General features: G+C 39.0%; 1 protein-coding gene across 1 annotated transcript in view; it reads right to left on the bottom strand.

Moving 5' to 3' along the window:
• Window positions 1-17534, bottom strand: part of snrnp200 (small nuclear ribonucleoprotein 200 (U5)) — a 153248-nt gene that overhangs the window by 93434 nt on the left and 42280 nt on the right. Inside the window, exons 16-17 of the mRNA XM_060931753.1 lie at window positions 15738-15861; window positions 3088-3237 (exon numbers count right to left, since the gene is read on the bottom strand). Of these exons, the coding sequence (XP_060787736.1) occupies window positions 3088-3237; window positions 15738-15861 (274 nt within the window). The remainder of the gene's footprint in view (window positions 1-3087; window positions 3238-15737; window positions 15862-17534) is intronic.

Raw genomic sequence — 17534 nt, 5'->3', positions numbered from 1 at the left:
TAAGTCAGTGATTGCTGTTCTCAATAACTGTTCGTGATCGGCAGTTAAGCAAGGCTAATTAAGCCTTTGTTTTATGGTGTTAACACATTGTTGACTGGATTTGATTACTTATTGTTTGTCTCTGGTAGGAAGAGGAGCACATGGCTCAGTGATGTTTTTTTCTGAAGACTCCGACTCTGTCATTAAAGGTGGGGGGCATAAGCTTAGTTCATTATACGTGGAAGTTTATAGTAAGAGTTTGTTACAGCAAGGTTGCTGTGTATTACCATTGTTTTACATCACCTTTCCTTTTAATGACATTTAAATCATATGGGAACCAAGGATACTAATTGTTATGATTTTGCAATTGGAATTTTTGTCCATTCTTGCTTGATACAAGACTTCAGCTGCTCAACAGTCCGTGGTCGCCCGTCTGATTCTCCTCTTCACAATGCACTATGCATTCTCAATAGGAGACAGATCTAAATCGGCAGTAGGCCAGTCAAGCACACACCGTCCAAGCCCATGCAGAACGATGTCTGGTATTACCCTGCTGAAATAAGCATGAACTTCCAGGGAAGAGACGTTTTTCTGAAAACTCCCAAGCCCATGTGGCTATATTTGTCACATTAGCATGGCTTTTTCTCAGGCAATGCCTCCTGAGGGCTCGAAGGTTACACATGTTCAGCAGTGGTTTCTGACCATGCCCTTTACACACTGAGATGTCTCCAAACTCCCTGAATCTTTTCACAATATTATGTACTGTAGATTTTGAAACACCAAAATTATCTGCAATTTTACATTCAGAAATTCTTTTTGAACTGACTAACAATTCAAATTTTTGCAGAAAGGAGTGAACCACAACCCATCCTTGCTTTCAAAGACTGAGCCTTTGGTGCATGCTCCTTTTATAGGTTGTATTCAGTCACGTGACTTTTGCTTGCCAAGTTTACTTCCAGTGAATGAAGTGGTGGTCAGGTAAACCAATTTGGCCGCCGTTACGCAAAAAGCTTATGAAAGCATCTATTTTTGCAGTTTAGAGGCCAACGCACGGTCAAGATACCTTCAGAAAGTTGCTCTTTGCAATGGGCTAGATCCTTACATGTTATCAAAGAAGGATTTTTCCTATGAGCTGAAAATGATCTATATCTATTGAGTTCCCCGACATCTCAAACCACCCGATGCTGCAGACATCGTCCTACACAGACAAACCGATGAAAACCTGGAAGAGCACTGAGGCGTACATCTTTTTATATACGGCTGGGTTACTTACCCAGGCAAGTAGGCATGTTTAGGTTGTGTACACATCTTTACTAGGACACTACAAGTTTTAGTACCAGGTGTAAACAAACACAGCCACTTGATTCTCAATCCTCCCTGCTCTTCTCTCTCAGTTGAATCATTCACAAAGATCTATAGAAACCCCTTTAAAGTCCTGAGTATTGGAGAAATGGGATGGACAAGTTATCACAGCTCACAGCAACTGCATGGCCGGGTAAGCAGTTTCGTGCTGTTAACTTGTGAGCTCTGCGTTTGTGTTTACGTGGATCATCTCCATTATCTTATCAGTCTAGCTCAGTGTCGGAGCCCAATCTACATCATCGTCCATGTAAAGATTCCTCAGACAGACATTCTGATCAAGTGAAAACATGCGCATTATTTTACAATATGGCAACCACGATCAAACAGGAAATAAAAACACATTGGAGGACTTGAGAGTCTCCTGAACTTCAAAACAATGGAAAATGGTGAGAAAAGTTATTTGCAAATTCAAGCGAAATACATCAGAGGAATTTACAAACCTTTCACAAAGTGATCACTGCAAACTCTAGCATTCTTTGACTCCACTCCCATCACAATGAAAGGTTCAAGAGCCACCTTTGTCATCTTTTGGTAAAATCTTTTGCTCCTTCACCCTTACCAGCACTTCACGGGGAACCCAAAAGAAACTTCAGTTTCACGGTTTGTTTGATTCAAACAGCCCCAAAAAATGCAAGCGTAGGGCATTTTAACAAGTAGGAAGGTGCCCCAGCAATAGTAACAGCTTGTGAACAATGAGTTTAGCTGACCACCACTTCCTGTCTTACATATCTCATGGATGCAAACGGCGCGCCTTTTGGCAGATGCCGCCTTTTTCACGGCTGTCTGGGGGACTTGTGTGAATCATGCAGATCTGATGAGGTTTTTTTTTTTTTTTTTTGGGGGGGGGGGGGGGGGGGGGGGGTGTCTGATTATAATTTCATCAAAGTAAATTCTGCATTAAAATTACTAAATAAGCAAATGCCGTTATAGTCCATGAAACATAGGAAGTACAAGTATGAGAAGAAAACAGTAAATCAGAACGCTGCACACGTAAAGCCAATTACGTAACTTACGTTGGACTGATGGAAATCCTTGTGCGTGCAGTGAAGTGCAGCCAGCAACAGATAATGGCGCGCAGCCAATTGGCTTTACGTGCACAGCTTTCTGATTTACTGTTTTCTTCTCATACTTATACTTCCTATGTTTCATGGACTGTAACAGCATTTGCTTATTTAGTAATTTTAATACAGAATTTACTTTGATGAAATTATAATCAGACACTCCAACGCCCCCCCCCCCCAAAAAAAACCCCTCAGCGGATCTGCACGATTCGCACAAGTCCCCCAGACAGCCGTGAAAAAGGCGGCATCCGCCAAAAGGCACGCCATTTGCATCCATGATATCTAATGAGGCAGCTGTAACGTCGGATGCAACCCACCTATGCCCAATCACAATACCCTCACCTGGTGCCAATTAACCTTCCAATTGTGGAATCTTCCAAAGTGGTGTTACTTGAATAAGCTTTTCAGTCTTATTTTGCCTCTGTCCCAACTGAGTGTTGCAGGCATCAAATTCTAACTTTATTGTATTTTGTAAATATCAAATGAAGTCAGTCAGTAAAAATCTTGAAAAATGTTCTCTTTGTACTTTTGTCAGTTTAATAAAGGTTCATGTGAATTAACAAAATCAGATTTTTGTTTTTATTGCATTTTGGAAAGTATCCCCAATTTTCTGGAAATAGAGTTTGCAGCTGTACATGGACAGATTTATGTGGTGTATGAGTACACTGCAAGAGTAAAGGCTGACCTTGCATTGCTCTGCCTCAGTTCTTAGGACCTCAGTGGAGGCAGAACCTTCTCGGAGGAAAAGTCCCAACGTGTCTTTCTCCAGACACATGTCCCGGATTGCTCGTGCAGTCTTCCCTGTCTCCTTTCGTGAATGGACAAACACCAAGACCTAAGTTGGAAAAGCAAAATTTTCAGGTTAGCTGGCCCAACCTGAAATTGATCAAAAGCAGGGGCTCTTAAAACTTTTGTAGCCAGGAACCCTTTCAATTGACAACCACCTCATTTATATTTCACATACATAATCCAGTTGTTTAAATATTAGTCATATTTAAATGGGTACAATAATATTTTACCCATTTATTGGAGTTTTTTTTTTTTAAATGTGTGAGAACTTCACACCCAGAGACCACATTTGTAGTAATAGTCATTAAATTACATTTAACATTTATATGGAAAATAACTGAAATAATGGCAGGTTATTTCCACCATTTCAAAATCATGGTGTATCTGGCTGTGCTTCATAGACCCCGAGAGGGATCCCCAGACCCCATACTGAGAACCACGGATCTCAAGCACAATCTACAGGTCCCAACAATTTTTCCCCCCCATCAAATACACTCGATTTCAACTAAAGTTTTAAGAAGGATAAATGACCACAAGGGTTGAGGTAGAACACTTGAAAATTAGACCATAAAAGGAATCAAGCAGGGGCAAAGACAGGTTTTTAATTTGGGCACCATGGCGAGTGTAGCGAGCCAAATAATGTTTTCTTTTTTACTATTTTCACGCGTAGCGTGCCGAAAATTTTTGATGTATCATTTTTAGCATTTTTTTTAACCAATTATAAATATATCGAGCAATAAAAATAATAGAAATTACATAATCATGTGCAAGTATAAAGTAGTGTTGTATCTAAAAAGTCAAAAGTTTTCTCCAACATTCTGAATAAATAAAAAAAGATAATAGTTCATGAATTTTTTATATGCATGAAAAATGGGAAACAATATGTAATATCAATCTATTTGCACAAGAGTATGGGCAGCAGATAACTTTAAAATCTCAAACAGTGAAACAATAATGATCTAGAACAATCAAAATATCAAAAATATGACATATGTATCTCTCTAAATTAAGCTATTGATACATATCGAAAAAGCTAGAATGTGTCAATTCAACAATATATCAGTTAAAATAAAACAAGATATCAATATATAATAACCATAAAATAGTTTGTAGTACGTCTTTACATATATTAATAATAGGTCCAGTAGTATAACAGTCATTCAACAACACAATTAAAGTTACTACTCTTAGAATTATCACAAACCGACAGCCACGTGTTATAATGAATCGTTGAGAATTTCACAACAAACAAAGGAAGTATATTTTACGACATTCAGACATCAGAGACTCAGACACGGTTTACGGTAATCGGTAGACGCATTTCATGTTCACTTCATGTTATGAAGCGACTGAACAACAAATTGAAATATATATGCCAAAAAATGACATTTAACAATTATTTAAAAATATTTTGGGTTCTCCACCCTTATGATACAGGATTTTTTTCTTCTAATTTCAGTCCCCCCAGGATTTCGCGGGCCTTTTTTGTGATTGTTGCGGGCTAAAATGTTTGATGTTGCGGGGGGGGGTTCCAAAAAACTGCGATGAAAGTTGCGGTGTTTTTTAGGTTTTTGTTGCGATTACATTGCGGGAGGAAGTGAAAGTTGCAAGAAATTGTTGTGATTTTCTCTTTTAGTGATTAAAATTGAGTGATATGTTAAATATTAAGTTATTACTGAAAAACTATTGATTAAAAAAAAAACAGACACTGAGAAATGGTCCTATAAACAACTTTACCAATATAAAAGTTTACCAGGACTAAAAAAAAAAAAATGCAGAAAAATAGGCTTTACTTATCCAAATGCACCTGTTGGTTCAAAAGTTAAAGTGCATAGAACCTCACAGCACAAGATGAAGTTACCTTAAAATATAATATAAATGCCTCAGCTTTCATGTAAGAAAAAAAACCTATTAATACTAGTACTGTGTGCAGGCAGTCTCTCCTGAAGACTAAATTAAACAATAATTATAAACTAATAAAATAAATGGCTCAGGCTTCATAGAAGAAAAAAAAAAAAAAACAGTTTGAACAGAATCTCACAGTATGATGCTGAAGCTGCCTAAACAATGGAAAATAAAATACCATTTTGGCAAAAATGTTGGCATCCATTAATTTCTTGTACTAAGTAAAAAAAATAAAGTGCACACAGTCCTTCACTGTAAACATAACACACTTTCACTAACAGAATTTAAGCCTACATAAACACTGACTCGCACATCATGCAATGTTGTCAGATACTGCTGACGTTTTCCAGCCCAAAATATGTTCAAAACCCGCCAAAATGCACTTAAAACCGCCCTATTAGGCGGGAAACCGCCCAATCCGGCAACACTGCACACATGCTGCTTCTCTTGAACGTATATACGGAAGTAAGGCGGAAGGTAGTTTGTCGACGTCACCTCAAGACGACGCCAACGATTGGTCAAATTTGCAGGAACGTTGCGGTGACTGGATATAATTGCAACACCGCCCTGAATTCGCGGGGATTGGTTGAATTTGCGTTGAAGTTGTAAATCGCAACATCGCGAAATCCTGGAGGGTCTGCAATTTGGGCGATTTTCGTATGTTCTATTTTGGGCCTTTTGACAAGCCCGTAATTTGGGCGCCATTATACGGTATGTAATTGAGGCTGTATTTGCCCTCGTCAAGCTAAACATTTCTTTCCAAATTGCACGGAAGGAGGGTCTTTCAAACGACTTACTGTCGCTAGATCAGCACAACTCTCCAGTTTATCTTAATAGAAAAAAATAATTCATTATTTAGCACAGTAGCAAAGCTAACTAGGAGTAAAACCACATCTAAAAGAGAAAATACAAATAGAATTAAATCTGCTGAATGTTTTTAATGGCTTAACTGAAAAGATCAAAAAGTAGAGTATTAATTTCATCAGAAAACTTGAGTTATGAATAACCTATAAGTAAATAGAGAGATGAGAATCCTTATCCTAAATTCAACTGACTGAATTAGGGCCTGGTCTCAACGCTGATAATTATACCTACAACTACTGTATGCCTGAATTTAGTTCCAGTCTATTGCAGTCACACCGCAACTATAATCCTGACTATCAGTTGGTCCTGCCACTCAGGTAAATAAATGCATGCAACTTAGGAAGTCATGGAAGTCCCCCCCCCCCCAAGTAGTAGCACATTATTCTGAGTCATAATGTACAGCTTGGACTTCAAAACAATCCATGCACATACTCCGGTGGTTGACAAAATACGGATAGATCACGGACCATGGAAATATAATAAAGGATACAAAATACAAGGTGGTCACAGATTTTAATATGGCTGCATCATGGACTAAAAATTAAGTCTAGAACAATTAAAATGTTTGGACTGCCGAAGTTCGTAATTAAAATATCTTACCTATATTTATGTTTAGTTTATTAATTTACTGTTGATATTTCATGGAAAATCACATATCCACGAATAAAAGATCCATGCTTTGCATAATATTTATTTTCTGTGAATCTGTATTCCGTGACTTCATGATGCAACAAGGATGTAAAGACATGCCTGGGAAAAAAGGCACGTGCTCAGAAAATGGAGGAAATTGCTCCAGAAGCACTCTCACTGATGCCGATAAACCCAGGCCTGGGCCGTAGGTATCGTTCACAGTCTGGTGTGACCACCAACCACAAACTGCAGGGTTTATTTATCGTCAAGTTAGATTTATTTATAGTTGTCATTATAGTGATAGTTATCGGTATTGTGGGATCAGGCCTTTAATCTCCCCAAGCTCAAAATTAATTAAAAATTCTCACTTAGTAGAATAGACCTGACAATCACTTTCTTGACCAAATATTCCTAAATGCAATCTAAACTATTTAAAAACAACTCATCTCTTAGCATTGGCTATGTACTTGAATCATTTAAATTAGCAGTTCTCAAACCACTGATTTAAATTTCTGACACTGACACTTGTCAGCTGCCAAATTCGGACAAATCAAACCCCTTTATCCAAGGTCCTTGAAAAGGTTGTCAAAAGAGCAGTTAAGCTCGTATTTGCATAGGAATCACATACCTGAAATCTTTCAATCAGGATTTAGGGCTCGTCACAGTACTGAGACAGTGCTGGTTTAGTAAATTGCCAACGACTGGCCTTCGAGACAGACTAGAAAATTTAACTTGGGTTGAAAGAAAAGCTCTTTCCCCAGACAGATCTTGTGATCGATCATTAATAGTTTGAGGTTTAATGGTAGCTTCATGCGTCCAAAAGTTTGGTGTTCCACAAGGCTTTGTTCTCAGGCAAACACTTGTCCTACTCCATATGCTATCTCTGGGTACAATTATTTGAAAAGATTAGCCGCCACTGCTGTGTGTCAAAACTAGGTGACTGATACCAACTTAAAAGTTGAGGAATATGCAATGGATGTGGAGCAACTTCCTCCTACATAACCCTAGGAACCCCTAGGCGATTTTCAGTGTAATTTCACTACCTTTACTTAAGCACTTATCTTGGTCATTATCAGGGCTAGCCATGCATGCTGTATCTCATTTATCAGAACAGTCTAGGCTATCCAGATCTTCCAAAATTCAATATTAACCTTTATATCAAGGAAAAAAGACCATGTCTTATGAAATTGTGTTTTTAGATGCATCTCGCCATAAAATGTTGGCAGTAGACACACCTTTTCATAATTTTGAAGGAGAGATTATCTACAATATGGCAAATATTGGAACCACGATAGTAGGAGACTATGACTGAGCAATTTACAAAAATATGCGCTTGGTGCTTAATGGGGAAAAATGGATATCGGTTTTTTTTTGCTGCAAATAAAAACCAGATTACTAGAGAAACTAGTATCAGAAAGGGCAAGTTCCACCTTTTATTTTGATAGGTGGTACTTTTTGAAGTGATGGGAACTTCGTGACATTAAACTGAGACTCAAGACTGTGAAAACGGGTGAAGAAATGAGTAAATATATTACTTTGCAATAGGTTGATCTGTTCCATAAATGTGATTACTTCAGTATGTCCAAATACTATAAAAATGTGACTAGAATCATTACAAACCTCCAGTTCTACTCTTTCTTGTGATAATGGGTTTCATATGTATGTAATGAGTTCATGAATACAAGAGTAACGGGTGTGGAAATGGATGCACAGCTACATTGTAACTATGACTAAATTTGACGTAAACTCAAAATTATACACAAGCAAATAGCCTCGTTCAAAAGATTAAGTTGTGCCATTTCATGTGATATGCAATGAACCTCACTGCGATGAATACTTTGAGTGTAGGTACAGTCACCGTCCCGTCTAGAACTACAAATCCCATCAACTAACTTCCGCGATGACCTACGTCACGCCTGGGCGGGATTACCTACGTCACATCCCCCCCGACGCCATAAGTGACTCAGTCAACTTCCGTTCTTGCTCTTTCGCGCTGTGGACTTCGTCATACAGACAGACACCCGCTCATCAGAACATCCGAGATCAAGACATCTGCCTTGCAAGAAAATGGACTCAGCGCGCTTTCGTATTTACCACTGGCCACGGTAAAATTATTTAAGTTGCGCCGTCTCACTCGTATTGAGTTACAACCGGTTTTATTTGTTTATTATAAGTAACATTACGACTGCCGCCCAAGCAGTTAATTAAAAGTTAGAAGCGACCGGATTCCTTCTGACTTAATCGCTGTGCACATTATTGATCAGAGACTCTTCCTCACGAACAACGAAACTTCGGATCAAGAATTCTCTGCTTGTTACAGAAGCCTCTACGAGCTCTGTGAAACTCCGCGAAACTTCGGGACATCTCTGCACATCCCGCATAGAGATATCGATTACTGGAAGTAAGGCTGGCATTTGGGCAAATTAGTCTTAGGAATTAGCTTTATGAAGTAGTGTGAATTTAAACTCAAACTGTTTAATTGTGCATACTGATCCTTGTGTTCTACATTGCTCTCCGTTGTTTCAAAAAGATAAGCTGTTGCATGCTCTCCTCTATCCTCACTAACATCCTTTAATTTCATTATTACACATATTTTGACCTCATCAAGATTTCAGTGAATTTGGTAATGTTATAGTGTAGTGGATTAGCAACCACAGTTAATTCCTTTGTCTCAAGAAGACCACGAGGTGATTCTCACCTCCCCCAACACAAACCCACCCACCTTGGATAAGATTCCAATCCCTCAAACACACACAGACAGTACTACCTCACCGTTTATGCTTTTTATATATATATATGCTGACCTTACTGAATGTATATCATTGTTATAATAAATTCAATTATTCTGTTAAACTGTGTTTGCCCGTTGTTTGCTACTATATACTTGAAGTCACAATCTCAAAGAACTCCAAATTGCCTTCACCCAAGTGTATATGAGTGCTACTGGCTGTAGTGTGTATGTAATACAGTAAGTAATACATTATTGCTGCATCAGTAGTGATCATAATTTGGAATATACCATAATCTAGCTGTTTGGTTATTTATTATTAAACACCAAAATTAATGGCATTATTAATGAGACTGATTTAATGAGACTGATCACTTAAGACCAATAGCACCCACATGAGCAAGTCAACTAAGAAAACAAGATCTGAATCTGGACATGATGCGCGTCAATCAGGTTCTAAGGGTTAATTCAATGAAGACAAAAGCACTTCTAGGAGGACCGCAGGCAAGCGGAAGTAAAAACTTTACTTAGTAGCTCTTGATGACCTTTCAGTTACATCACAATAAAAGAGAACGGACATGTCGATTTTAGTAAGATAGTTTTTTCTTCCATCTCAGAAACATGGCTAACTGAAGAAATGTCATAACATGATGCAGAAAATGCTTGCTCGTGCTTTTCTTATATCTACAGTCAACATTTAACACCTTGCTGTCTGTATGTCCCAGTCAGTACATAAACAAGCGCCACTTAGTCCAGAATACAGTAGTCACAGTGCTCAACAGAACCAGCCAGTTTGCACACACTACCACTTGGCCACACTGCATTGGTTTCAAAAAATATTTTGCACTGAATATAAAACACTACATAAATGACCTACAAAGCAATGAATTGAAAATTATTAAAAAAGGACCCCAAATTACCCAAGTAATTCTTAGATCCATTATGACCTGCTTCATTGAAAAGGTGCAGGCTCTTTATAAGTAGCTAGAATAATAAAGACTACAGTCCAGGCAGCAAGTTTTTCCTATAATCCTTCCCTAAACTATGGGGCAGAGTCTCAATTATTAAAGTGCTAGCCTTAAGAAAATGACATCACCCCTGGAAATTGTACTTTATAAAACTATACATGTTAAATAGTTTACTGTCTAAATTGTATTTTAATACAAGACCGGGAACATGTTCCATTTAGCCGGTAAATTTTCGCTCGGAGTCCGTCATTACAGGAATACGTTCCTGCCAAGTTGTTAATTCAAAGGAAGTGACATCATACGTGCAACACTTGAAAGTTCGTGGCATTTCTGGCTTCATCTGCTCTGCAAAGTGTAGCATGTTTTTAACGATTTTTATTACAAAACAAAATTAAAATCAAAGCATGCCTCCTAAGAAGTGTGTTGCTCAAGGCTGTTCAAGTGTAGCAGATTAAAAAAGCGGAAATTTGATCCACTATAGCCTAAAGTCAGCAGGACACTTACAGAATGAACAGGTTTGATTTGTACAGACAGGATGGTTTGGTGTCTGCTCCATAAACTTTGAAAAAGATAAATTTGTGAGACAAATTCACATAGAAGGATTTGAGCGATGTCTGGTATGCAGAGCAGTTCCTACGATCTGGAAACAAAAGTCAGAAGCGCCATCCCAAAGAGCTCACCCCACAGTAAGTGTCGAGCTTGTGTTCGGCACTTACTTTCACTTCCAGCGCTGGAGCTGGCAGAAGCGGGTGACGTATTGCACCATATGCATTGTGGGCAGTGAGCATGCAGCAGCCAGGAGTTTGTTAGGGTTAACCTTCAAAACTAAGTTGGTCATAAAACTACAGCCTTTTCTGGTTCTAACAGTACCAATTAGGACCATGTAGATACTTTATTTTGTGCTACGTTAGGTGGAGGGGGTGTCAGCGCACAATCACCGTTAATTTTTACTAAAATCACCATATCTCTGCAACCGTAAAAGATTTTTACAACTCCACTCTCATTCAAGTACTTTTGCAACTCACACACCAGACTTTACAAGACAGCCACTCTCAAGTACACCGCTTTCCTCTAATTTAGATGTGATAACTGCCTAACTCCGAAATCAGATAAAGCTCTGCAGTCCAAAATTAAAAGGCTGGAACATGAAGTAAAAGAAAAGGAAACACACATACAAGTCAGTCAATCACAACAAATGGGTGAATATGTTTAAAACTATGCTTGAGTCTCCAATAACCGTTTTAACAGGTACATGTACAAGTTTTATTTATTTGTGCCATTTTTTATTTCCTTTATTTAATCTGACTTCAAAACCATTGCATTCCTAAGAATGTAATTATTTGGTGTGCCTAAAGGCCCAGCCCCACAATACCGATAACTATAAATAAATTGGTCCCCTGCAGTTTGTGTGGTTGGTGGTCACACCAGACCGATAATGATAAACCCAGGCCTGGGCTATGGGTATCGGTGAGATTGCTTCTGGACCGATTTTTCCAGACCTGAACCTGATCTGATAAAACATCTGACCAAATCAGGCAATTATTTACATGTGACATTGTCTGAGCACGTGCAATTTTTCACGAACATCTTTGTACATCCTTGTTGCATAAATGGAGAAGCTGATTATAGACATGTCAAATAATCCCATGCTTTATGACAAAGCACAAGCTGTGCAAAGGTACAGCCAAAAAGGAAGATGTAAGGAAGATCAGCAGTAGAATGGGTATGACTGGTAAGTGTGTGGGGCCAAAGTGTGTTGTGTGGGGCTGCACAAGATTAAAACAGATCTCAAACCAAGATTTTGGAGTGCACAGCCATACACGCGTGCGCACACACCGCCACAAATACTATGGCAGATTCTACCGTAACTGGATCCATTAACCACTTGCCCACAAAATAAGAAATTTTTCTTGTCCTTTTTTCAGTGAGGTAATATTTTCAAGACTGAAAATATGGTATTTGGTCTTCTAAAACAGCACGTCATTTAAAAATACACCGAGTATATCAATAAAAGATTTTTAAAGAATAAAGTTCTATTTCTTTGACATATCTGACAGACATAACTCCCATTTTAAAAATCACTTTCATTATCCCTGTTGCTATCGTCAGTGAATTTCTGTCAGATGACCTGATGATAGACTCAGCCATTATGGATCTTTGGTAGTTATCGTGTGGAAGCAGGCTTTATAATTTTTGGGTGTCAACAGATAGAGTTGAAATAGATTAACAGCGAAAAAAACTTTCGTTCACGAGAGAAGCCCAAAGTTATTTTTAAAAAAATGCTATCGTCAGTCTGTCAGTCAAATGCACCTGACGATAGCAAAATTCAAGCCCTCGCCACGCACATGTTGACTGACGCAAAGAGGAAATTCTACTGTGCATGATTTTTGTGACAGCAGACATTTACTTCCGGGCAAGACTTGGAGTTCTGACAGCTAGATTTCATCAAATAAATCAAGGTAAGATTTTCTGTCAGCTATCCTGACGATAGAAATTTTTCACGATAGAAACATTGAGAATATTTGTGCATTCATATTTAAATTTATCTGGAGGAAAACTATCGCAAGTTGAGATACATCAGAGCCACTTTCAGCCGACAGGCCATTTCAATGTGTTATTTCCCCGCGAAAGTGACACAGTCGTGTCTATCGTCACTGCTCTGACAATTATTGTTGATATTTCAATTTTGAAAAATTTTATCTTTATTTCAATATTTTATTATTTGGTTCTAGTGATGAGGTATTTAATATTATTACTAAATTTGTCAGATTAATAATGTAAGAAACAGTTTTGTTGCTATCGTCATCTAGAGTGTCTGTCAGAATATGATGGTAGACATTAGTTTGTCTGTCAGATTTTGATGATAGAAACCGATGTGTTTCTATTGTCATTTAGCATGTCTGTCATGTCAGGCTTTTATTAATTAGTTACCAGGACTACTGTCCTAAAATTTACTGTGAATGTCCAAGACCCCAAATGCTACTAGAAAAACTTAATAGAATGATCAAAATAATCAATTCAGCAATTTAAGGAGATAGAACTTAACTGGCCCCTGTTATGGTAGAATCTGCCCTATCTGTGGATCATGTAAAAATGATTTTGCAGTGCAAGGTCTCATGTCTGATACACTTTCCTATGTGCCTACTGCCAAATATTAAATTTTTTAAAATTACCCAAATTAGAAGAAACACAAAACTTGTCACCTTACTCACACCTGAGTCGGAGTGCCGAGTGCCCACTTACAAAAGAATATTCACGAGGTAATGGCATGATAATCACTTTCACTCTTTCGGTTTCAACTGCTGGGGGAATGCCCATCGTAAACAGAATAAAATGTGTCAGTTATTATTTACGCTCCCTCTTTGTGTTAAAGATTCATTTATTAGCACTCTCAAAGCAAAATACACAGACGTGTCTTATGTATATACAGTGTATAGCTGTGCCTGTCATGCCACTGACTGTCCGAGTGGGTCTGTTACATGCAGGAGTGCCAGGAGTCTGAGATTAGCAATCCTCTATGTGCTGCAGGATTTCACACACCCAGATTCTCCTTTTCTTCTTTCAACTTTGCCTTCTGTGCAAAATGAGCATCAAAAGCAGCTCTTCCTTGCTGCCACTGTCCGCCATCGTGTGCTGCCGAGTGCACTGGGTGTGCAACACAAACAGCATACAACCGCTACATTTTCCCATGAAAACCAACAACCAATAGTCGGGATTATACTTGTGATGTGACTGCTCCAGGCTGGAACAAAATGCAGGTATAGTCATGGTTATCGGTGTTGTGGGACCGGGGTAGCCTGGCAAGCCAGACTAAATGTGAATATTTAGTCTGGCCTCAATCCGTAGACATTTCCGAAGGGGGTAGGAGGAACAAACCGCTGTCTTTCAAACTGTCTCTGTGCGTATAGGCCAACGCTCTGACCAATCAGCGCAACAGTGACTGTGACGTAGTCAGAGCGACAGAAAGCAGTGGGGGAGACCTTGAAATAAATAATTTTTCAAAATGCGTCTTAATTAATAAATAGGTTCTAGATATTAAGAAGTTTGGAGATAATGACCACAAGTTTGGAGTCTGTACCACATACACCCTTTTTTTCCCAAGTGTTTTTCAAGGGTTTGCTTAAACTGTTTGAGAGTTTTTATTTAGTGGTGTTTGGTGAAATAATTTCCCTTAAATTTAAAATAACGGGAAAATAAGAAACAATCAAAAAGTAATGTTTCAAAGCTGTTTATTAATTCTTCGTACTGCACAAACTAGCCCCATCCTTTTGGCTACAAGCGGAGCCAGCTGGTAGATCAGACTTTTGCCATAGCCGGTCGGCAAAACAGCGAAAACGTCCTTCTTGAAAAGGAATGAGCGGAGAGCCTCTTCCTGCTCATGTTTCAACGAAAACTCCAAGTCTAATTCTTCTAAAACTGATTCCAAAGCGGAGTCAAACGCGCGCTGTTCACTAGCCCGTAGCCATCTTTCCTGCTGTGCTTTCTCCAGCGTCGCGCAGCTTTGTCGTCACTCCTGCAAAAGCCCGCCCAAAGAATACAAACAAAAACCTTGCGTTGTGATTGACGGGCACGATTTGATGCCCGGGGTGTTTTTGTTTATATGGTGCGAGGCTAGACCCACTCGCTAGGCAAAAATATTTTTGGCCGCTAGGCGGGTGGGTCTAGTTTACTAGGCTAGGACCGGGGCATAAAACAGCACTCAATATTCCCTACTATAGGCACTGAAAATAAAATTATTAAAATTATAAACAGTATAAGGGCACTTGTGTACCATCCCCTTGTAGTTTTCATTGTCTTTTTAAAAGAATTAGCATCAAGAACACACGCCATTGCAGAAAATATCAAAATCAGTGTGGACACAAAAAGCGGCAGTGGCCCATACATCTCACAGAGCGCCGCTGACCTATAAATTGTTGCGATCTAATGGCAGACCAGCTTTTAGTGGTTTTTGGAACAGGATTCAGATGCAAAAAATATTTCTTGAACCAATTTTATTTATCTGTGAACTTTATAACCTATTTGAGCACATCACACACAGAATAACCCGGGATTTTATGACGTCATTTTTGTAAGATTAGCACTTTAAATCGTATGACATTTATTTAGTGAGCCATTTTAAAAGTCCCCCCTTTTGTCAATGGTGCACATTTAGGGGTTTCATGAACATGGGGAGTTACGGTAAACTGGGATGTTATGATGCTGCTGCTGCCAACACATTTAGCATTGTTTGGCCTCTGCAGTTATACACTATAATGACCACCATCCATCATCACCCAGAAGAGGATGAGCTCCCTTTTTGGTCCGACACCTCAAGATTTCTTCTTCCCATCATTTCGTTTGTGTTCTTTTCTTTGCTCATCAATGATCTACATGCTTTGTGGTAATACTGACTGAAATTAAATGTGAACTTGAAGTGATGAAAACGTCTGGGTAATTCAGATTTAGCTTTACCTGATTCTTTCCCGCATGTTCCATTATCTTCTCATAGACAATCTCATTCATGATCTGAAACCGCTTGATCGCCTTCTTCTCTGTGATTCCGACGTATGTCTGTTCTAGTGGCACAGGACGGAAACTGTTGGGGGGGGGGGGGATTAAAAGACAAAGATATTGTCATTGGGTTGAATTAATTATGTCCCATGCATGCATGGATAGATTTAAAAAAAAAAAAAAAAAAAAAAAACACTACTCATTGACAAATAGACAATTTACTCTAAATTTTGTTGAAGCACCTTTTTAACAGGTCTTGAAGTCTTTGGGAATCTCCTCCCATTCCTCTCTAGAAAAACCACTTGCATACAGTCTAGTTGAACCAGGAGCATAATTTATCCTCTCTCCAGAGAGTCCAGAGGAATGTTCAGGTCATGGTTTTGTCAAAAGGTGAACCTTAATCTCTGCTTTGATCCCTTCATCTTTCCTTCCATCCTTAAGCATCCCAATACATTTATCTACAGCACATCACGCACCATAATGCTGCCATCACCACTTTACCCTTCATATAGAACTGGCTAGGTGACCAGGTATCTGGCTTTATTTAAATGCACACTGCACATTCTGACCAAAATGTGTTGTTTTCATGTGACGATAAAATCATTGTTCCTTATGGCTTGAATGTGTCTTTAGATAAACTCCAGGCATTATAAAAAGCTTGAAACTGCTGATTGGGGAGGCAATGACAGGTGACCGGTTTATTGATGGACGCAACAACCTTCATGAAATACCATACTATTATGGACTCGCCACCACACTTAAGTGTTGGAAGCAGACAGAGCCCATGACATCCTTTGGCTTCATCCAACTCCATATGCAAGAAGCATGGTGAAAGTTGACTTATCAGACCACATTGGGTCAGTTTCATATGCAAGATGGAAAGCATGAAAGAGCTTGTGCAAGTATATTCATATCTCTCTGCTGCTGCAGTACAACAATTTGTCCCCAAATGGGTAGAACGATACCACAAAAGATAATTTTGGGTCAAGATCATTGCCCATCATTCCTAAAAGGAGACTGACCGTTCATTCTGTCGAGCACCTCGGCACCACCAAAATGAAGAATTTCTTTAAGCTCAGAGCAAACGGACAACAATGGAACACTGTCGTCTATACATGTTAAAGACAACCCTTTACTGCGAACATCACTCCCACTCAGTTTTATTCCACTTCAAATATACAGTCCCCTCTGAAAGCACTGGAACAGCAAGGCCAAATTATTTTGTTTTTGCTATACACTGAAGACAACTGGGCTTGTGATCAAAAGATGAATAGTTGATAGATTGGAATTTCAAATTTCATTTCTTGATATTTAGATGTGCTAAACAACTTAGAAAATGGCACCTTTGGTAAAATGGCAGACTGGATCAGATTTTCTTTAAGATTGTTAAAGTAAATTATACTTAATATTTGGATGCATAACCCTGGCATGCAATAACTGCAACTGCTAATGACCCACCATCACCACCAAATTGTTGCATTCTTAACAAGCGTTGATCAAATCACATGTAGACTCACATAGACTTAGACTACGTTTACATTACGTCGAATCAGCGGATCATCAGATTAACGTTCTTAAAACGATTCGCGTTTACACTAAAACCGTTAGCCGTGCACACAGCAACGCCAATACACGGATACGCTCGGCTCCGCAGGCATCCTGCGCTCCAAATCACTCCGCCCTGAACAGCGAGTGCCCTCTGGAGGGTTCGCACTCCGGCCCTGCGCAGCTCACACAGCGCGCGAGCGAAGTGCACAA

This window comes from Neoarius graeffei, chromosome 10 (genome assembly GCF_027579695.1).
Source record: "Neoarius graeffei isolate fNeoGra1 chromosome 10, fNeoGra1.pri, whole genome shotgun sequence".
Taxonomy (NCBI): Eukaryota; Metazoa; Chordata; class Actinopteri; order Siluriformes; family Ariidae; genus Neoarius; species Neoarius graeffei.
This window is presented reverse-complemented; position numbering and strand designations above follow the sequence as displayed.